At 29.7% G+C, this 21383-nt stretch overlaps 1 protein-coding gene across 4 annotated transcripts in view; it reads left to right on the top strand.

The window, feature by feature from the left end:
- Window positions 1-833: 833 nt before the first annotated feature.
- Window positions 834-21383, top strand: part of LOC142320513 (putative cytochrome P450 6a14) — a 31132-nt gene continuing 10582 nt past the window's right edge. The window contains exons 1-3 of one of the 4 annotated variants that reach the window (XM_075358383.1): window positions 834-1009; window positions 10905-11023; window positions 18842-19832. In XM_075358383.1, coding sequence (XP_075214498.1) covers window position 1009; window positions 10905-11023; window positions 18842-19832 — 1111 coding nt within the window. In that variant the 5' untranslated portion in view covers window positions 834-1008. Of the gene's footprint in view, window positions 1010-10683; window positions 10743-10904; window positions 11024-18841; window positions 19833-21383 lie in introns of those variants that run through there. The other 3 variants (XM_075358380.1, XM_075358381.1, XM_075358382.1) reach the window with 3 other exon arrangements.

Genomic DNA, 21383 nt, shown 5'->3' with positions numbered 1-21383 from the left:
ATTTCATCCCGAATGAAACACAATCGTGAAATAACCACAGAAGTATATTCTTACACAAGAAATAATAATCCTCTCCCCTTCTTATGCCTATTCGAACAATTATATGTTGCACAGGCAAGAACCATGATAAAATTTTATTAGGAAATGCTGATTAATCAACATGGATAAATTTCAACGGCGAGAAGTCCAGCAATCGCTTATCGTTAAAGGTTTTGTTTGGAGAATCTTTAACTTTGGCTGCTGAATTATATGTGCTGTACGGCTGAGTTGTAAGGGAATGGGCAGAAGCTACTTGCTGACGGTTTGAGAAACGAGCAACAAATTCATTTATTTACAATTGATGAGACAATCATAAAACGTTTTATAACGCCACTCTGTTTAAATCAAGTTACGATTAAGAATAAATAAATTTTAGGCAGCTAATTGTTTTTGGCTGATGCGGTCGGTCGGTTAATAATATTATTTATTACTTCCGTAAAATTTATGGTTTTTATTTAATTATTTATTAATACAATAACAACAGTTTGACCCCTAATTAAAGTTTAAATTTCTCTCTTTGTTGTGTAATGAAATAGAAATTAACCCGAATTCCCAAGGATTCAGGTTCATGAATTGAACCCGAATCCTTCCATATAATAATATTTATCATTTCGCCGTAGAGATGCCAAAGCGATATATAAATGCTACCGAAATATGCATAAGATGTATAAATGCTAGAAATACTCTGGTATTTGTGATGAGTTGCTGAAGTAACTTGTAATTCCCGTCCTTGAACGTACTTTGAGCTAGTGGGTTCACGTGATATAATGTTATAAATGAAAAACAAACAAATCCTCTCCTCTGTTTATAGTCCTGCGTTATTGTTGATCCAGTTCTGGTCTATCGTGTTAGTCGAAGGATGTAATGGTTTACAATTTTTACTTAGTTTCATCTCTAAAAAATAGTTTGTAGTTAATAGTGCTTAGTTGATTAGTGATTTTGAATATTTACTAATAATTTTATATTAAAAGTAAGTAATAACAAAAAATGCGTTTTATATGCAACTTACATATTTAAATAAGATTTTACTTAATACAATTAAACTGATTAAAAATATTTCTGCCTAATTCGGTGCTTAACGGTTAAGCCGATTTAGATATGGGCAAAATAAAAAAAAATTAATTTGGTTATGGGTTTACCCTGTCGCCCGATCGGGGCCAAAATTTAACAGAAGTTAGAACTTAAGTAAAATAATATTTTTTCCAAGGTTTCGTAAGTTTTTTGTAATCCGTTTTGGAAATATGTTAGTTATTATGACCTGCGTCTTGTTAAATTATACAATTCAAAACGTCTTCTGTTGCACAGATGCCATGTTGTTTATGACTGAGGTTAGTTTACGTTTGAACACTAGTATTGCGATCTGGCGACCGGAATTTGAAACACTAGGACGTGCACTTTCAAATTGTGCAAATTTATAAACTACTTTTTTTTTTATTTGGTTTTCTGAGCGAAAAACGCTTCGGCGTTATCATTGCCCAAACTCGATGTACGTGTTTTAAAAACTAAGTAAAAAAATTCCACAATTAAAAATTAATAAAAAAATCTGCCCGGAAAACAAAACATGAAAAATAAATACAAAAACAACAGAATAAAAAAATTAAAACAAAATGAAAACTTAAAGTAGAAATTTAAAAACAAAATGAAAACAAACTAAAATATTAAAATAAAGACTAAACAAAAAAGTTAAACTGAATGTTAAAACATAAATGTTAAAACTACCACAAAAAGAATTGAAAAATAATATTAAAAAATATGTTAAATATTAGCACACTGGAAAAATAAATACACCTGGTCTAAAACTTCTTTATTACTGCCTAGGATTTGACTAAAATTCCTGGGCAATTTAAATTTAAGACGCAAGGACCGCATAACGTGTGCATTCCACAAGAATGTGGCGCACAGTCAAGCGGTAGTTACATCGCATGCATACTGGTGCGTTTACTGCTGACATCAGATACCCGTGAGTAGTCCTCGTATATCCTATCCGCAATCGGCGGATAGGATATTTTCCTCACAACGAATTTTATAACAGACCAGGCGTAGTTGCACAGGTATTTTGAAAACGAGTCTTTTTTATACATGCTGTATTAAATAAAAGATAAGTCTTAATGCGAGAAAACAGTTAATCATATGCCCGCCAAATCCTGAGATTTAATAATTTTGATCCAGAAAGGAGATCAATTAGGTTAAAATTTTTGAAAAAATGATAAACTCCCAAAATTTCATCCCTTACCCACCTTGATAAAAATGTGTGAAAAATTAAAATTCTGATATGTTTTAACCGTAACCTTATCTAACGGTATCTGGTTTCTTAGGCAAGTAAAAATATTTTATGGTGTCAAAAATATAGAAATATTTCTGTAAATATTTAATATTTCCATAACATTTAATATTGTAGAATATTTCTACATTTATACCGTTCTTCTGTTTAAAAAAAAAATATTAGTGCTATTGCTTTGAGGCCTGTACAGATAATATTTAGCGAGTTTGGGTTGCCTTGCACACCCGGGGACCCTAAATTTCTTACCCCTTAAATTAATAAAAATTAAAAATTTTAAAGCGATCAAAAAATCAAACAAAGAACTGGAGAATATATGACATAATGAATTACGTGTGTACGCCTTAGTAATTTGTTCATGATTCGTATCGCCTCCAATGAATAAATAATATTTTCCTCTACACATTATGATCCAGCGGCTATGTAATTTTGCGTTATTTTGAAATATTATGAACATATAAATCTTTTTTACTTTTATTTCAGTCGATCATTTTGGGTATGCTATTCTGAATTTAAAAAATGTAATATTAGAGTTGTATCTAACGATCTTCCCCGCTCAGAAAAAACCTCTGTATAAATGTCATCATATTTCATAAAAAATTCCTGGTAAATTTAAAAAATAAAATGAATTTTCAGAAATAGCCTTTTTCTATATCCAAAACATCTACATCCAATTACAGCTATCCTTAAGGTTTTTGGGTTAAATTTAATTGCTTAGTGCATTTCCATCTTAGGATATCAAAGTATTAGTATATTATCGCTTCTAAAATATTTACATTCATATATTTTATTTTATTTTTACTGTTTTTAAAATCTAATTTATTATTCTGCTAGTTCAATGAACATTAATTACGCTCAGCAGAAATAATAGATTCAAAATGTGAAATATTTTTATAATTGGTTTATTCATTATTTTTTGTCTTCAGTCATTTGACTGGTTTGATGCAGCTCTCCAAGATTCCCAATCTAGTGCTAGTCGTTTCATTTCAGTATACCCTCTATATCCTACATCCCTAACAATTTGTTTTACATATTCCAAACGTGGCCTGCCTACACAATTTTTTCCTTCTACCTGTCCTTCCAATATTAAAGCGACTATTCCAGGATGCCTTAGTATGTGGCCTATAAGTCTGTCTCTTCTTTTAACTATATTTTTCCAAATGCTTTTCTTCATCTATTTGCCGCAATACCTCTTCATTTGTCACTTTATCCACCCACCTGATTTTTAACGTTCTCCTATAGCACCGCATTTCAAAAGCTTCTAATCTTTTCTTCTCAGATACTCCGATCGTCCAAGTTTCACTTCCTTATAAAGAGACACTCCAAACATACACTTTCAAAAATCTTTTCCTGACATTTGAATTCATTTTTGATGTAAACAAATTATATTTCTTACTGAAGGCTCGTTTAGCTTGTGCTATTCGGCATTTTATATCGCTCCTGCTTCGTCCATCTTTAATAATTCTACTTCCCAAATAACAAAATTCTTCTACCTCCATAATCTTTTCTCCTCCTATTTTCACATTCAGTGGTCCATCTTTGTTATTTCTACTACATTTCATTACTTTTGTTTTGTTCTTGTTTATTTTCACGCGATAGTTCTTGCGTAGGACTTCATCTATGCCGTTCATTGTTTCTTCTAAATCCTTTTTACTCTCGGCTAGAATTACTATATCATCAGCAAATCGTAGCATATTTATCTTTTCACCTTGTACTGTTACTCCGAATCTAAATTGTTCTTTAACATCATTAACTGCTAGTTCCATGTAAAGATTAAAAAGTAACGGAGATAGGAAACATCCTTGTCGGTCTCCCTTTCTTATTACGGCTTCTTTCTTATGTTCTTCAATTATTACTGTTGCTGTTTGGTTCCTGTACATGTTAGCAATTGTTCTTCTATCTCTGTATTTGAACCCTAATTTTTTTAAAATGCTGAACATTTTATTCCAGTCTACATTATCGAATGCCTTTTCTAGGTCTATAAACGCCAAGTATGTTGGTTTGTTTTTCTTTAATCTTCCTTCTACTATTAATCTGAGGCCTAAAATTGCTTCCCTTGTCCCTATACTTTTCTTGAAAGTTTATTCATTATGTAAAATAAAGACGTTGTCACGTAGCGCATAGTTAAATCATCAGGGCATAAAAGGAATTCTCCATTATTCCAGACCAAAGTTATGATTCCCGCACTTAAAATATTTTACATACTTTGCTGAAATTTTAGTTAGACGTTTCACCTTGCAGTTTCATGGAAGAAATCGTAGAAAATTTAATGTTAATTATAACTGCTCACCACTTTACAAAAAAAAAAGAAAAAAGATTAATTTGCCAGTACATTGTGGTACTGCCATTAATATAAAAATTATTGTGCTTCCACCAAAGGAGAAGAATATTTCATTAGGAGAAAAAAAAAGAAATCGCCCCCACCCAAAACAAAAAGTTTAGGATTTTTATGTTTTCTTCATATGTAGATTTTATGATGAAAAATTAAATAATATTGCGATGTAATTTTTATTACTTTTTTTAAAGTAAGAATTCCAATTAAAAAAGTTATTATAAGAACTGAGAATAAAATAATTTATTAGTTTTCCCTTAACAGAACAAATCCTTCTAGTGACCATTATAAGTTTCTGTACAGTTGAAAATAATATAAACAGATAATTAGTAGGTTTCGTAGTGGTACTAGATTAGGTACTAGGCATAGATTACAATTACTGTGTGCGTTCATTGATATTTATTACGCATTTATTTTGTTACTGAACACTAATTTTACATGGCAAACAGTGTTTTTAACAACGTAGTTATACTAGGGTTGTTCAGAAAATTTATGATATTTGTAAAATATGATTCTTTAGATGGCGTACTGTGAAGTTTCAGACGCGTGCGTTTAGTTATTTGTGGTGATCGATTACAGGAAACAAATTTTCAAATTTTCTGAAAAACGGATGAAATTGAAATTCGAGCTGTTCTAAAGTATTTTAAAAGTTTTAACTCCGAGATATAGAAAGAATACTATTCCATCTTAAAGGATTCTTTTTCTTTGATTTCGATGGTAAAAATTTGGGCTTCTGAAATTAAACGCGGTATTACATTCATTCAAGATGATGAACGCTTGGGACGTCTGATAACTGCTACGACTGACGAAATCATTCTAACAGTGACGGCTCGCGTATAGGCACTAGGGAACTGCAGCACCCCCTATTTCCAGTTGATATTATCGATAGCATTTAATATAACGATTCCTTGTTTCTTTAATTCTTTTTTTATACTTGTACAATAAATAACCCTTAAGATTAATGTCAGTAGCCATCCACCAGTTTATGAAAAAATTAGAACTTTTTGTATGAAGCACACTGGAACTATGTGCTTCACAGTTCCATTGGCTTGGTGTTTGACTGTTGTGTGCATCCGTGCTTAGGAAACTGCACGCAAGGTTGCGAGGGAGAGAGAGCACTGTCGCTCCCGCAGTGTCGACCCTGGCGTGCTGGTGGAAGGTAGTTTTTTTAACTCCGCGTGTGTATGAAAGGTTCCTTGTTCGCTACCTTTTCTAGTTTAGTCGGTGGAAAGAATATGAAAGCGGTTTAGTTGTTTTTTCAGGAGTGATCGGAAGATGGCGGAAAGCAAGGGCTCTTTGATTGCCAAATCTGTCCAAAATCACGCTGGAAGGGCGAAAGAGAAGGTAATTAGTGAAAACTAATTATGCACAAGTATTTAAATAATTATAAATGAAAATACATTTATCTGTATTTTTTAAATATTATCTGTATTGACATTTTATTATTTATTCGGTTAAACCGAATACGGTTTTTAAGCATAATGTGCTTATTATGCTCCATATTCTTGAATGTGATAAGTGTAGAATTAGATTATTATCCTGCTTCCAGCTGTTCTATTTGATTCTTTTTTCGGTTCTTTTATTTTACAGAAAACTTTAACTATGGCCTTGAAAAGGCTCAGAAAAAAATTTTCTGGAGCATCACTCCCATTAATTTTAGCTACGAGCGGCCACTGATCTAAAGATCCACAATGTTGTGTTAAACGATCGCCGACTGAAGATACGCGGCTTGCTGACATAAACATCTCGACGCCGTATCCAATACATTTTATTCGATGTTTTGGGTAATAAAATTTCTTCCTCTCGACGGTACTGCGTCGGTTATAAGTTCACCAAAAACGCATTCTTCTGATCTTCTCAAGCTTGTTCAGAAGTTGAAAAATAAAAATAAATAATTGTGAAATTCTTGTGGTCTTTGTCAGGCCGAGAACCTTTTGAACATCTCTCGAATATCGTTTTTTTAATTTTATTTTTGGCGTCTAACTTTGCTAACATATAATATTCTAAAAAAAATAGTAAGCTTAACAGAGGAAATCAATCAAATCGTGTATTTTATTGTAAGCCAACCTCTTTTATTTTATTCTGAAAAATAAGTTACATAGTACGTTAATGCCAAGCCTGATTGTCATTCGAACCCAGAATCTTCCGGATGAAAGGTAATTACGCTATCACTCCGCCAAGGAGGTCGATGAACCAGCATTTGAAAACATTTAAAAAATAGTTGTTTAATGTTTGATTTACATACTTTTTCAACAGCTTGTTATTAACTATATTTAAAAAAAAATAATGCAAATATTTCACCACAATGTAACTACATCTGTAGAATTCTGAAGTTCGATCTACATCTTCTGCGTTACCGTTCATCCGATAAATTAGATCGTTGGCTTGAACTAAGGGTTAAAAAGCGCAACATCATTCGAGTTAGGCCAGTTTTAGTGCGTGTTAAGTCAACGCAAGTAGCACAACAATCACCTTTCTCCAAGACAGTTACCATACATTGTTAATATACGTCCGTGGTGGGGTAATCCAAGCCGGAGGATCTTTGTTAGCTCAGCATAAGAAACATTTTGTCATTAAATTACGGTAAATTTTGACGCGCGTACAGACCAGCATCTTTGAAATAAGTAGAAACATTTATTATGGACTAAACTCATTAATTATGAACACTGTTATTAAAATTATTATTTATCTTATCGATTAATTAATTCATCAGAAAAATCAATTTAATAATATTTCTTTCATTTCTATAACAATGAATTTGAGACAATAAATTCATATACTCGTGTTTCTGTTTATGAAGTAATTTTCATTAGGTAATTTAATGTTTATAAATTACATTATTTACAGTAATTAATATTTATTTTTGTTTTTATCCTCCTAATAGTTCACCTTGGAAGAGGTTAGATCATTAATTTATTTGCGGTTGTTTCTTTTTTCTGTTTTTCTATCTGCCTAGTACCCCTTCATTCTTTCTGATATCTCTTTCCTTCATTCTTCTGAAAGGTCACCTCAATTGTTATTGCGTTTTGGCGCTTCTTGGAACCTTTTATTTTCATCTTTTAATATTTTCTTTGAAATTTATTTTTCTCTTATAATTTCTTCGGTTAAGTCTTCTTGGACATTTGCCTTTAATTTTGGAAGAAATCAAAAATCTGTTAGTCAGTTTACTGTTATTCATTCTAAATAAATATGAGTAAAATTCAATTAGTCTTTTCCTTATCGTGTCTGACAATTTCTCAATTTTTAGTACAAAGCTTGTTATTTGGAATTAATTTTACGTGATTATTTTGAAATTTAGGACCTAAATTTTTTCCTATAATTTTCCTGTTTTTCTTCTAGATTTTCTAATAGACCTTTGTTGCACAGTATTAGGATTTCTGCCGCATAGAGCGCTTCCGCCTTTTACCACAGTTTTATAGTGTCAAAATTTTGAGCTCCGTGATAAAGACTGTTTTTTCGTAAATAAGTAAAGTGTTTTTCGTTAGCTGGAAAGCAAATTACATTTTATTAGCTCTAACTGTTAACGCTTTCTTATCTAAAGAATTCCAACTGATCCGTTATTCGAGATATTTGAAATTATATATTTTCTCTATTTTTTATTATGCTAAGGAAATTCGGGTAATTTTTATCGCTATTCAAAATTTACATTTTCTCAATTTTAGTCTCATTTTAGCTACTCTTTTTTCAAATTCTTTAATTTGTTGTTCAGCATCTTTCTAGTTTTTAGCTAATAAATAATGTTTTATCATCGGCGAAAGCTGAACAGTTAATCTTTTGTCCTTTATCCCCTATTCTTATTTCACTATTTTTGTTCCATTATTTAACTACCGTTTCAAGAGCACGGTTAAAAAGTAGTGGAGCATTTTGTTTTTTATTATCATTTAAAATAATAAAACTTTACAAGTATTTTTACAAAAGTTGATTACTTTTTATTATTCTTTTATCTGTTTAATCGAAAGAAAAAAATTATAATAGTATATCGCAAAAATATTAAATAAGTAATCTTTTAATATATGAAAAGAAAAAAATTATAAATTCAGTTGCATACTTCCATTTTTGTACCCTTTCGTTTAATGAGAAGGTTGATTCTGTCATAATTTCCAATTAAGACGATAAAAAAAGACTTGCGCAAGTTCTTAACAGGTATAAAAGACACCAAAACGTTTTCTAAATAAGTTATTGTATGTTCTTCCTAATTCAAGTCAGGAAAAAAAAATACGGTGGCAAAATTTTGATCATTCAAGGGTTTTTCAAATTTTCAGTTACAAAATGTTTACGAGAGAAAACAGATAAAAATTAAAATACTGGTATCTTATTATATTGTTTTAATAATCATTATTTTTAAATTAACGAAAAAATACAACCGATCGAAAGGGTTTTTTATATAATTATATATAATACCAACAAAAAATACTTTCTCAAATACTGTTTTAATGATTTCTAAAAGCATGAAGAATGACTTAAAAAATCAGGAATAGAAATTCGTTACCTAAAAAATGGAGAATTCATCCAAACGAAGCTGACAACACAGTTCCCGGAACACGGCCTTAGCCGCGTGACGGACTATAACGGTGAAAAGTCCTACAACAATTGTGGGTTGTTTCGCTCACACACACACACACACACACGTGCGCGCGCAACATAATTAAAAATATTTATCATTTTATCTAAATAGAATATTTTTTCGTTCATTTATCTCAATGATTCTAATTAATACGCGCGCGTGTACCGCATTTAATTCGCGTGGGTGTGGGGTGTGGCGGTACCAGCGGCGAAGGTCGGCACTAACTAAACTAATGTAATTTCACAATTTACATAGAACAAATTTCGCTGGTACGGTCTGCACACTGATGTAATCGCGAGGCTTAACGCAATAGGTACCGAGTCAACCGGGCGATCTATTTCGAGACAGCCAGATCGAGTTATTTTTCTACACTTTAAATATTATTCATTTATTTAATTCTACCGCTCACCAGTGACATCACAACGTAGCAGACGACTACAACAGCATTTTTGGGGATGGTAGTGCGATTTTGCAAAAAAAATGTTTTTTGCAAATATTATTTTTTTAATTTTTAACAAACGTGCCTAAGAAAAATATGACCTTAATTAGGCGAAATCTCGAGATACTAAAGTCAACCTTGCGCTATAGCCTCACCCTTTATAAGTCCTTTTAAGTTGAAAATTTAATGGGATCAATGCACCATATACAGAAGTAATCTGACCAAGTTTGATCAAAATCGGTCCAGTAGTTCTGGAGATATGTAGCTCTGGAGCTCTAGAGCTATCCAGTAGCTCTGGAGATGATTTAGAGGCCAACACTGAACACACGTACATACTTACATTAACATCCGGAAAATCTCCATCCGGTTTTTTGGTGTTGCTTAGGTGTCAAAAGTTCAAGATCTGGTGAAAATTTCATATACCCAAATTGGACCGATTACAATACTTCCCTTCTAGAGCTGTAGCTCTTCTATATCTCTATCTGGACGGGAAAGTAAAAATATAAAGAAATATCTCGTAAAGGAAGGTTTTATTACGAAGAAGCTACAAAAAAGGTATAACAAAAAAATTCAGCAAAAAAGCCCCCATGAGAGACTACTAGCAAAAAAAGGAAGGAGGTAGACGGTAAGAAAAGTGTTAAACGTATTCTTGCATTCCATGTTGAGTATAATATTTTTCGTACTCACTCTTATTATTGTGGTAAGTATTCGCCGTATTTTATTACATTTATATTTCTCGTCATGTGCTTTACTTGAGGCGATGCTAATTTGTCATTTGTTTATTTTAAGCGAGTCTGATTTCTTCTTAAACCACATGATTTTTATTTATTTGTTTATTCATTTTTTTAATTAAAAAATCTTTTTTTAAAGATTTAAACCGGGGAAAACACTATGGCAATATTATTGTACGTATGAAATTAAAATTTATCTTTAATAACACTGTTAAATACGAGTATAACAGATAAATATTTTTTTCTTAATAAAGAAAAAAAAACTGATTATATGTTTAGTATAAATAATATTACACCATCTATTCATGAGTTAACACTTAATAACGAACATTCGTATTTTGAATATTGATTTACGTACTGTAAGTATTCACATTTTTTTTTAACATATTCTATTCAAATTATCATTAAATTTTATACTGTAATTACAATTATTATATTGTCAGTACATTACAATTTTAGTTCCATTACATTAAAAAGTATAATAACAATCATTACTATTATTTGATTATTCTTTTTAATAGTGAAATTCTACGAACAAACATGTAAATCATTATATTATAATCCCGATTGTCTGGAATCTGTTCATCCGAATAATTCGGACTCATTTTCGTCCGGATTCAGTGTTGTGTCAAATGTATCTGTAAGTTATCTACTTTTTTATTATTAAAGGTTACTTATTTATAACTAATTTAGATATACTTTGTATTATATTTTAATGTATAATTATATACTATAAAGAGGTTAACAATGAATAGTTTTATAATTTGATAACGATCATTTGTAAATATGAAAATCAGTGGACTAAGGCCAATACTAGGGTGCCCCAGTATTCTGTACTGTATGTAAAAGTACTGTTCAAGTATGCTGTAATGTAAAAGGTTAAGAACATTTGTTTAATAAAAAAATATTTAGTACGGTAACAACATTATATATAGCCTTGAAGTTCATTAACCGAATGACTGGTAATTCTATTTTAATTTCTGTCGGTTCTAACAATAAACCAACAGCTACGTAAGCACTTGTCTGACAAATAATTGTATGGAAGAAAATTATTAAAATGTAATGTTTTTTTTTTAATCAAATAATAGTGCTCGTAACTATACCATTTTACTCTTTTTGTCAGTAATAAAGATCTTTTTCGGAATTCTCCCTCCCAAAAAAAAATTAATTTTTTAACCAGTAGGCCAAAAATCGACGTATTTTTAATACCCAATAAAAATTAGGTGGGAATATGCACGTTTCAAAATAATAGGAAATATTGATATTAATAATAACCAGATTGGAGAAATAACCCGATAACACACTAACATGCTCTTTTACACCGGTCATTTTAAACATTCTCCATATTAACACATCGCAGGTATACTGCTAAAAGTGACCAACTCAAGAAATTTACTTTCTAGGAAAACACGATTTAAAGTTCTATGCGATTTGAAAAATAAAGTTTTAAATATTTTGTTTACACGAGTATATATATGTTTTTACCTCTTAATCAATCTGCACTTTTCAAATTTGGTAAATATTTATAAAAATGTTATTATATGCAGTGAAGATGTGGTGGGGAATGTCTTGGTCACCAATACATTTTCAGCGTAATGTGATTTGGTCACTTTTTAATAAGAATTATTAATGAAAAATGGCAAAGTGCAAATAAAATATGGTTTTTTAATCGATGAATCGCAAACAATAAATTATATTACGATAAAAGTTACAAAAAATATTAAAAAGTAGAACCAAATGTTACAAAAAATGGATAACTCTTCAGAAATTAAAGAATTACAAGCATATTAAAAGTATTCAAAATTTAAAAAAAAGAAATATTGCCAAGTAATCAGGCGTAAAGCATACAAACAGAAATACTTATAACAAAAAAAACTGTCACAAAAATTTTAAAAAAAACTTTTAATACTTAACATTATTAACTCAATTTATAGAAATTGAGTTAACACAATTTTATAGAAAAAGATAAACTTACGCATTCAACTAAAAATTATTGAAAATTATTATTTTTTTTTTTATTTGACGTTTTTAGGGGCATCGACTACTTGGTCATTAGCCCCATCCCACTTCAAAAAAAAAAAAAGAAAAAAAAAGTTCAGTATTCATTTTCATGAATCGAAAATGTTCAAAATTTGCATTCTTCTTTAACTTATATCCAAAAAATTACTTCCTTGGCTTTCCTTTCGGCCATCCTTTCTTGCGCCTTTTCTCCATTCTTCTAACGGCCTCAACCTCTGATGAAAGCGTATCTGAGGCCTCAGACATGGCATCGTCTTCCTCTCTTTCCGATGCCAGTGACGTTCTGCGGCTGACGTCAGGAGACAAAAACATCGTTGGTGCAGTTACCATCGTTGCTATTGAATCTAAACTAGCAAGCGATGCACTTGCACTGAAAACTATTATTCTCATGTAATGAAGAGTGAAACTTAGACAAAAGAATTACATCACAATATTTCATTAATAAAGTGAAAATTCTTGCAAACTAAAAGATGGCTTACTTTGTTCAGCTACTTACTGGTAACTTCGTTAAAAATTATTGAAAAAAATAGCCTAAAAAATAATCATTTCATCTAATAAAAAACTAAAACAATTTTTCCAAACGCAGTAACCATTCACTCATAAAATTAAAAAATTAATCTAAAAATTCGTCCGAATCGCCCGAGTAATCAATGGCTGGTTCTGGAGCACGATGTTTCTGCTTTTTGTCCGTCGGAAGTGACTTGTACCAAGCATCAAATTCTTCACGAATTACATTCATAGTGCAAAGCTTAATAACATCTTTTTTTTAGCTTCTGAAATCGGGATTAGACTTTTATATAATTTCGGTAAATCTGCCGAAACAATTGAAGAAAGACCGCGACCAATAGTTTGAATAACTCGGAATTCTGGGTCCTCATGATTATACTTGAAGTCAATGGACACTAGGCTTTTTTTTCAAATCGTAAAATTTTAATTTTCAATCAGTTTACCCGTTCGCCTTTAGTGTCTATTGATTTGTTCTTAACAAGTTTGCCGCAAGACTTTTCAAATCGATAAAAACTGAATAATTCAACTGTTTAACTATGTAGCTGCCACTAGTTTTCTTCTTTTCTTTACAGGAACGGGCCATATGAAAAATGTTAATCCAGTCGTTTAAAGAAAAGGCTAAAACATATCTTTTGGCACTCTCTATTGCATTACACTTCATTAGAGTGTGACCCTTTTCCAAAAATTTATGTTCTACCACTTCTTTGGCCATTGAGTTCAGACCAAACAAATCAGTACCCTTTGTTTGGTGGAGCAGCTTCATAAATCGTTAGATTGTATACACAAATCTTTCTGCTGTAGTAAATTTGTGAAGCTTCAGAGGAAGGTAGCTGCAAAACAATCTGCAAATCAAATCTAACTCGTAAAACTACTGCCGTTTACTGTACGCAATTTATTTTCTTCTTTTGCTCTATTTGCTTCATTTTTTCTTTGTATATGAGCTTCATACTCTGCCTTTATTCGTTCATCTGTAGTTTTTTCATAATCTTTACAAATTATGCACTGATCTTTCTTGGGCTGAAAAAATGAAAGCTTTTTAATTTTCACCAAAACATCTTCTGTACGCAATTTCTGAGACAATTGATTCAGTAATTTTTTTTAATTTTTCTCTTTTTCTTTTGCCTCTTCTACATAAAATTGATACATTTTTTAATTGATAGATTAACATGTAGGTAGCGCCTCTTGGTTGATTTTCGGCAATATTGGGACTCGTTAGTCGGAAAGCTTACAAAATGATTCTTGACTCCTTACATTACTGCTGGGTTTGTTTTGTTAGGAAGTTCCTTTTTCCCACGCATATCAGTTTCTTTAAATATTTTAGCCTCATTTGCTCCTGTTAATGCATTTTCTACAAGACCATGGCTGATGCATAAAGTCTTTAAAAAAGGGTTTGCAAATACGTATTCGTTCTTTACCTTTTTGAAGAAAATTAGTTTAACTGTTATTTTTGATTATTCCTATTCCACTACGTATTCTTTTGGTTTTTGTCGCTTCGTTTCAAACAAGGTTAACTAAAAAATCTTTTTGACGACAATAATCGAGTCTCCAAAATGCTGAAAAAATTTCTATTCTCATATCATCATCAAATTTCATCAAAAGAACACTTCCACCTACGTGAATCATAGTTCACTTCTTTTGATTTTTTACAAGTCTATGTATCTTTATTTATTTTATAAGATTGGCTTGATATCCTGATTTTTTTGCAATTTTGTTTTTCTCCCAGTTACTTGGATCAGATTTTCTCCGCCTGGTTATTAATTGTTTATTTTTCTTTCTACATTCTTCTTCAGACGAATTCGATTTATTCATTTTTTATATGAACCGTTCGTATAAAAAATCATCACTACCATCTTCAAATAACATTAAATCTTCTCGTAAAAGCTCAAAATTATTATTATTGTTTTTTGTTACTATTGTTATTACTACTACAATACAGCTCTGTTTGTACATCATGATTTCTTTGGCCGGGCCCAGTTCCACTTTGTAAATCTTCATTCATTTGGATTGTAGAACTAGTTGGCTCAGGTAACTTTATTACATGACCATTTTCTGTGACGTAAAGAACAGTAACTATTAGTTGAGCAATTTGTCACAGATGGATATTAAGAACTATACTGGGCCTACATTTTTTTGTGAAATGAAATGAATGTGGAATACAAAAGTGTATTCAAACTAGTGATATCGGAATGAAAAATCGGAATAAAATAAATATTTCAGAATGCCTCAGAGCCTACAGTGAATAAATCTGTAGGAAATACATAGTGTACTTTAAATGAACAATGTACCATTCATTTTAAACTGAATGACAATTATATAGTAGAAACATTACAAAAGAATTAAATTTTGAAAGTCATCTACTCTTCTGGAGGCATAATAGCGCTGAGCTCACTAGATCTGGTATAACCAGTTAGTAAAACTAAAGCAACTTGACTAGTCTATAGTAAATTAATGTCGCACTGGATTAGAGTTAAATTTTGTGAATAATAATGCAGTAGTTAACAAAAATATTTTCTGAAAACACGGATTAATTTTTGTAACCAGCTTGAATGAGAAGCCTATCACACACTGTAAATACACCAGTTCAAATAAAAAAACCTAACCTGCAATGAAAAAGCAGGTTAGGTTAAAACTATAACTTACTATTAACTACTAATATAACTGCATTCTTACTTTCATTAACTTCATTTTTCCTTTTTTTATCATTTCAACCATCATTAAACCTCTTGTCATATTTACTAACAATTTCACTAAAAACTTAAACCACAAATTAAAACTCAGGATATAGAAAAATAACAGCCATTACATGTTATTTCATTTAAGACAGCTGATGTAACCTATTTTCATTCAGCTGAAAATGACCAAGTGTAATTGGCCATTTTACAGATAACTGTGTTATAGTAGGTAAAAGTGTTATAGTAGGTAAGTAAAAGTGATTATGTACAGATAGTTACGTTTATTTGTTAAATGTTATTAAATAAATGTGCTAGCACATAAAAATAACTACGTGGAGTTAATCAATTTTATCTATTCAGATTATGTGGCCTGGTACTTGGTCATTTTGAAGTTTGTTTACAGATATTTGAAGTTTGTTAGTTGTTTTATTACAGGATATTGACTTGGTCAATTTTTTTTTTGAAACAGATATATTTTTAGAACAGTTGGGCACTTTAACTTATTTTTAGATTTTTTGACGAGGCAGTTTTAGCAGTATATCTACAATATTGTACATATTAAAAATATAAGCATTATTGCTTATAATTATAGATATACATTATAAATATAATCAATCAAACAACAAAAATGCCACAAACAAAAAAAAGTGTTTATTTACTAATATTTGTAAAAATATTCCCCTTTAGGTTTATGTAATGTGTTTATGATGGACAAAGATAAATAGATAATAATAGTAAAGTAAAAAATTCTCATCCATAATTCAGATATCCAAACCATAGAGCCTTATTGCTAATACTAGAAGTAATTATGTAAATATAGATATGGAAATAAAAATATATGTTAATAATAGTTTTATTCCAATTAAAACAATTTTCTTTATCACACTACAAAATTATGGAAAGGATAAAACTTAATAAAAAGAATAATTAAAAAAAAGATCAAATTAATCTAAAGAAGAATAAAAGGGAATTCTAAAGAGAATAAAAAATGGAAAAAATTGGATGATGGGAACTGGTTCAGTATTAATTGTCGTAGTAAGGTTGAAAGTTATTAAAATTAGAATAAAATTAAATAAAAAATCTTAATTGTCATTAACAGCATTTTGAAGAGTTGAAGTATAAAATCTTATCGAAATGTATTTTAGCATGGGAAGATAGAGTGATTAAATAAATAATTTTCTTTCTTTATAATGTACAAAAAATTAAAATATGGAAATTTAACTGTGCAGTAGGAAAGAGCACTAATTTAAAAGAAAGAAGAACTTTGATGAATGATGAAAAGTGGGACAGATTCCATGAATGGTGAAAAATTTACGACTTAAAAGGAATAAAACTCTTGCATAGAATCCTGAAACAAATAAGATTGGTCTTCAAACTAAAAGAAAAGTTTTGGAACTGAAACACAAGCAGATGAGATTAAATTTATTTTTTATGCTGAATATTAAAATCAAATCAGATTTCTCTATTGCTTTCAGATTTTTAGCTACGACTTGTCAAAAATAACAAATGTTTTGACTTTAAGGTCTCTGTGATATGTAAGTTGTGTAATTATCATCTACATTATCACATTTAAATATTTCTCTATACAGTTTCCATTAAAAAAATCTACAAAAATAAATAGCTACAAATATATAATCTATTTAATTGAGAAATTATTATTTTTTTTATTAACAGATATATATTTACCCTTTTGTAAAAGGGAAGAAGTCAAATTGACTATGTAAAAAAGAAATTTTTAGTAACATTTCAGAGCCTAAATTTTTATAGTTTCCCAAGAGCTTTTATTTCCTATAAAACCTTGAATGTATTTGAGTAATTTACATGCTGCTAGTTCCTTAGGATTTAATTTGCTATCATCAAATATATAGTTAATATTAACTTTCTGATTTGAGGCTCAGTAAATATTCTCTCTTTTGATTAAGCATCACTTGGTCATGTAAAAATCTAGATTAAATTTTTAAAGCCTCCCTCATCTTTATCTAATCCTTTCACAAGATTCTTCATTACTTATAGATTAAAATAACACTGTGAGGTTAAACAAGTGAAGTAAATATTTTGTAAATATTATGTGAAGTTTAAATATTTTGCTGTTCTGAAGTGAAATATTTTGGTATTCTTTTGGCCAGTCTATAACTAAGTAATGTTTATCAGTAAGACTATTGTTCCATAAACACAAAAACAACAGTATGCGATGAGTTAACTAACCTTTATATAGTTAAACCTAGTAACTTTCAGGTCACTACAAATTCACCCTAAGTGTTCATCATATTCAATAGCTTTCAAAACAAGAGACATACTTTCATATATTTCCTATAAAAATTGATTGCTACTAATACTGATATGTATTAAGTACGTATGAATATTTAATATAATTCTTTGACTTTTGATATACAATAAAATACTATCATATAACTCATGTCCAAGTTATATATCAACCTACAATTCACATACTCCCAAAAATGTTTTCAGTATGAAATAGATTCTTCTCACTAAAATTTATTATATTAATTATTCTTCTTTGATTAAATTATACAATGAAACACCACCATAAAGGAAAACAAAGTTTACCATTGAAAATTGAAGTCACACTGAAGGAAATTTAATCTAATTGAATGAATTAATATTTTACCTATACACATTAGAGTTAAAATTCCAACTTCATTTTTATAGCAGCATTAGTTTTACCTACAATATTAATCATACAGATAATCATACATGAGTTAAAATGTTTCCTAATATGTGTGTTTCTTTTATATACAAAATTGTAATGGTATAACATATTATTTCTGGTAGCATATCTTGAAAACATGTCATAAAAGAGTGTAGTTTGGAATATACATTTTGATTTAGCTGGAAAAAATAATCAAAACAGATTTGTTTTTTCAAAAACAGATCAGAGTTGTAATTAAATGATTTTTTCTAAATATAATGGTTAGTAAAGAACTTGTAGTTTAATTACAAATCTAATCAATATGATTTCATTATTTATAATAGAACAATGATTAAAAGGTAGTAGAATACAGAATTCATTACAGTCAGTATAAAATAATTTCCTTATACTAGCAACAATGGGAGTAATCCTCTTTCCATCATTAAATACTGTCATGCTTTAAGAAAAGTACTGCAGAAAAGAAGTAACCAAACAGTAATCCCATATTTTATCAGTGAAGAAATGCAGTAAATTTTTATTCCATTTCAATATGACTAAATGTTACTAAATACATAACCTGAACTATATTTTCTTCTTATTTAATTTTCAGAAATATCATTATAAAAAAATGGTGTATATGATGATAATTACTGCAGTTTTAGCCATTTCAGTGCTTTACTTTTTTTATTGGCTAAAAGACAGGAACAGTAATTATTGGAAGAAAAAAGGTGTGCCTACTATTTCCAGTTCAGACCAACGTGAAATTTTTTCAGGCATCATAACAGGCAAAAAAAGTATCATGGAAATGTTTAGTGCTATGTACAAAAAAATTGAAGGTGAGAAATTTGCTGGGTACTTCCAATTTTTCACACCGACTATAATGATACGAGATATTGATTTAATTAATCACATTCTAATTAAAGATTTCACACATTTTGAAGATCGTGGACCACCTCAAGATAAAACAATTGACTTATTTGGTTTGAGTGTTACTAATCTTAGCGGTGATGAATGGAGAGCTGCTAGACATAAATTAACACCTACATTTACTACTGGTAAATTAAAAATTATGTTTGAATCGATGAAAGAGTGTAGTGAAGAAGCTGTACTGTTTCTGAAAGATAAAACTGGTCAAGATATGGAAACAATAAATTTATTGAGAAAAATTATTGTAAAAATAATAGCAAGTGCGGCTTTTGGTTTAAGTATAAATACATTTAATGAAAAGGAGGCGATGTATAATGACTTCATAAAAGCAACTTCTAAATCTTTTAACCCATCTCGGATTTTGTTATTGAAATTTACGGTTTTAAATGCATTACCTATTATCAGGAAAATTTTTAAATTCAAAATGATAAGCGAAGATACCAATAATTTTTTTATAAACTTGACAAAGGACATCATAAAATTTCGAGAAGAAACTGGTACAAGAAGAAATGATTTCATTCAACTTATGATAGATGAAAAGAAAAAAGAACAGGAGTTATTGCATCATGAAAAAAATCCTATTTCCTGTGATGAGTATGAAAACGAAGATAAAGAACTTTTGGATCAGCTTAAGAATACTCCAGCTTCAAGCAGCAAATGGTCTAATTCATCTGGTAAGCATGAATCAAATTATATAATAGTTAATAAAATGGAAAAATTTTTAATAATCTTATTTTAATCAAACATCTGTCATAAAAATAATTAACCATCTACTTAACACAGAATTTGCTCTGTTATAAATATTTATTTTGTTCAATATACATAATATGGCGTTTGTTATATGCAGTGCTAACAAAGTATGAAAATGTATCATGTTTCTTCCTTGAAACTATACATTTTTTGGTATCTGTTTATTACTGGAGACTATTAAATCCTCAAGCCCCCATTTTCGGTTTTGAATTACACAAAAATTTTAAATGGAAAGTTAGGGTTGTAATGCATCACTTTAAGTGGCATTAAAATATAAAATTGTTTGACATAAAACCTTCAGATTATGGTTATCAAACAGCTATCTAAATAAAATGGCAGATATAAGTTATCTTTAAAACTTTAAATAAAGGTCTCATACCAAAAAATAGATCCTTTTGAGATAATTTTTTGTAATTTATTTAGGGTTTTCATAGCCCAAAATGTTTTGTGTTAAAATTCTCTTTTAAGTGATATGTCATAACTCTACTATTTAAAATTTTAGATTCGTTCTCCTGCATCAGGGCCTCCTGAATGCTTTGGGTGTGAAATGAGAAGTTTGAAATGAGAGCATTTTTGTAATTTTAAATTTTCATTGTTACAATGATGAGAAATAATGTTATTGTTGCCAAATTTTATCAACATCTAAATGGAGATTTAGAAAGGCATTTGAACAGAATAAAATTTAATGATCACTTCAGTAAATTTTTTTACAAAATTTAGCAGTTATAACGATGCAGTGGTTTATAATTTTCAAACCACAACTGGGTTTTTACATTTCCTATGTATATTATAAATCCAAAAATATTAAATCCTGAGAAACAGTTTTTAAAAAATTAAATAAAAATTTGAAACTAAATGACGATTTTGGTTGTTAAAGATTAATAAATGGTAGATACTGATAATTAGTAAAAAAAAAAAAATACACATCTAATTTGAACAAAAGAAAAATCTTAAATTATAACACTGATAAAAAATATTTTTTTTCCTAACATGCGATACATGATTTTAACTTGTTTTTTGATGCTAAAAATGAATATGAACTCAGAATCTTTCTATAACCTAACATTTTTGAAAAATTTTTAAATCTTAATTAAAGGATATTTTTCTACGTATAGTTAGCATTTTAAGCTCCTATATTGCATTTTGTTAGCTAATTTTTTATTATTGAACCTTGTCAACATAATTTGTAAGCTATAAATAAACAATACTAGACAAAGAATTAAATCATATCACAGTCACATATTATGCCATCACCTTATGCCACATATTATGAAAGAGTAAGCCTTCATGGACAAGATTAATCATATCTGTGCAGGTCAAAGCATGTAGCTAAAAACAAAGCTGTGTTGTTTGTAATAAGCACTGGATTTAGGAATGAATTAATTTTGTTCAGTCTCAGTGTATTTTAAGTTTCTTACCAGTGCAGTGTCATAATGCCTTGAAACTGTGTAAATGATGTGAATGCCTTTTACTAT

Source organism: Lycorma delicatula, chromosome 2 (genome assembly GCF_047948215.1).
Source record: "Lycorma delicatula isolate Av1 chromosome 2, ASM4794821v1, whole genome shotgun sequence".
NCBI lineage: Eukaryota > Metazoa > Arthropoda > Insecta > Hemiptera > Fulgoridae > Lycorma > Lycorma delicatula.
Note: the sequence above shows the minus strand (reverse complement) of the source record. Positions and strands in the feature narration are given on the sequence as shown.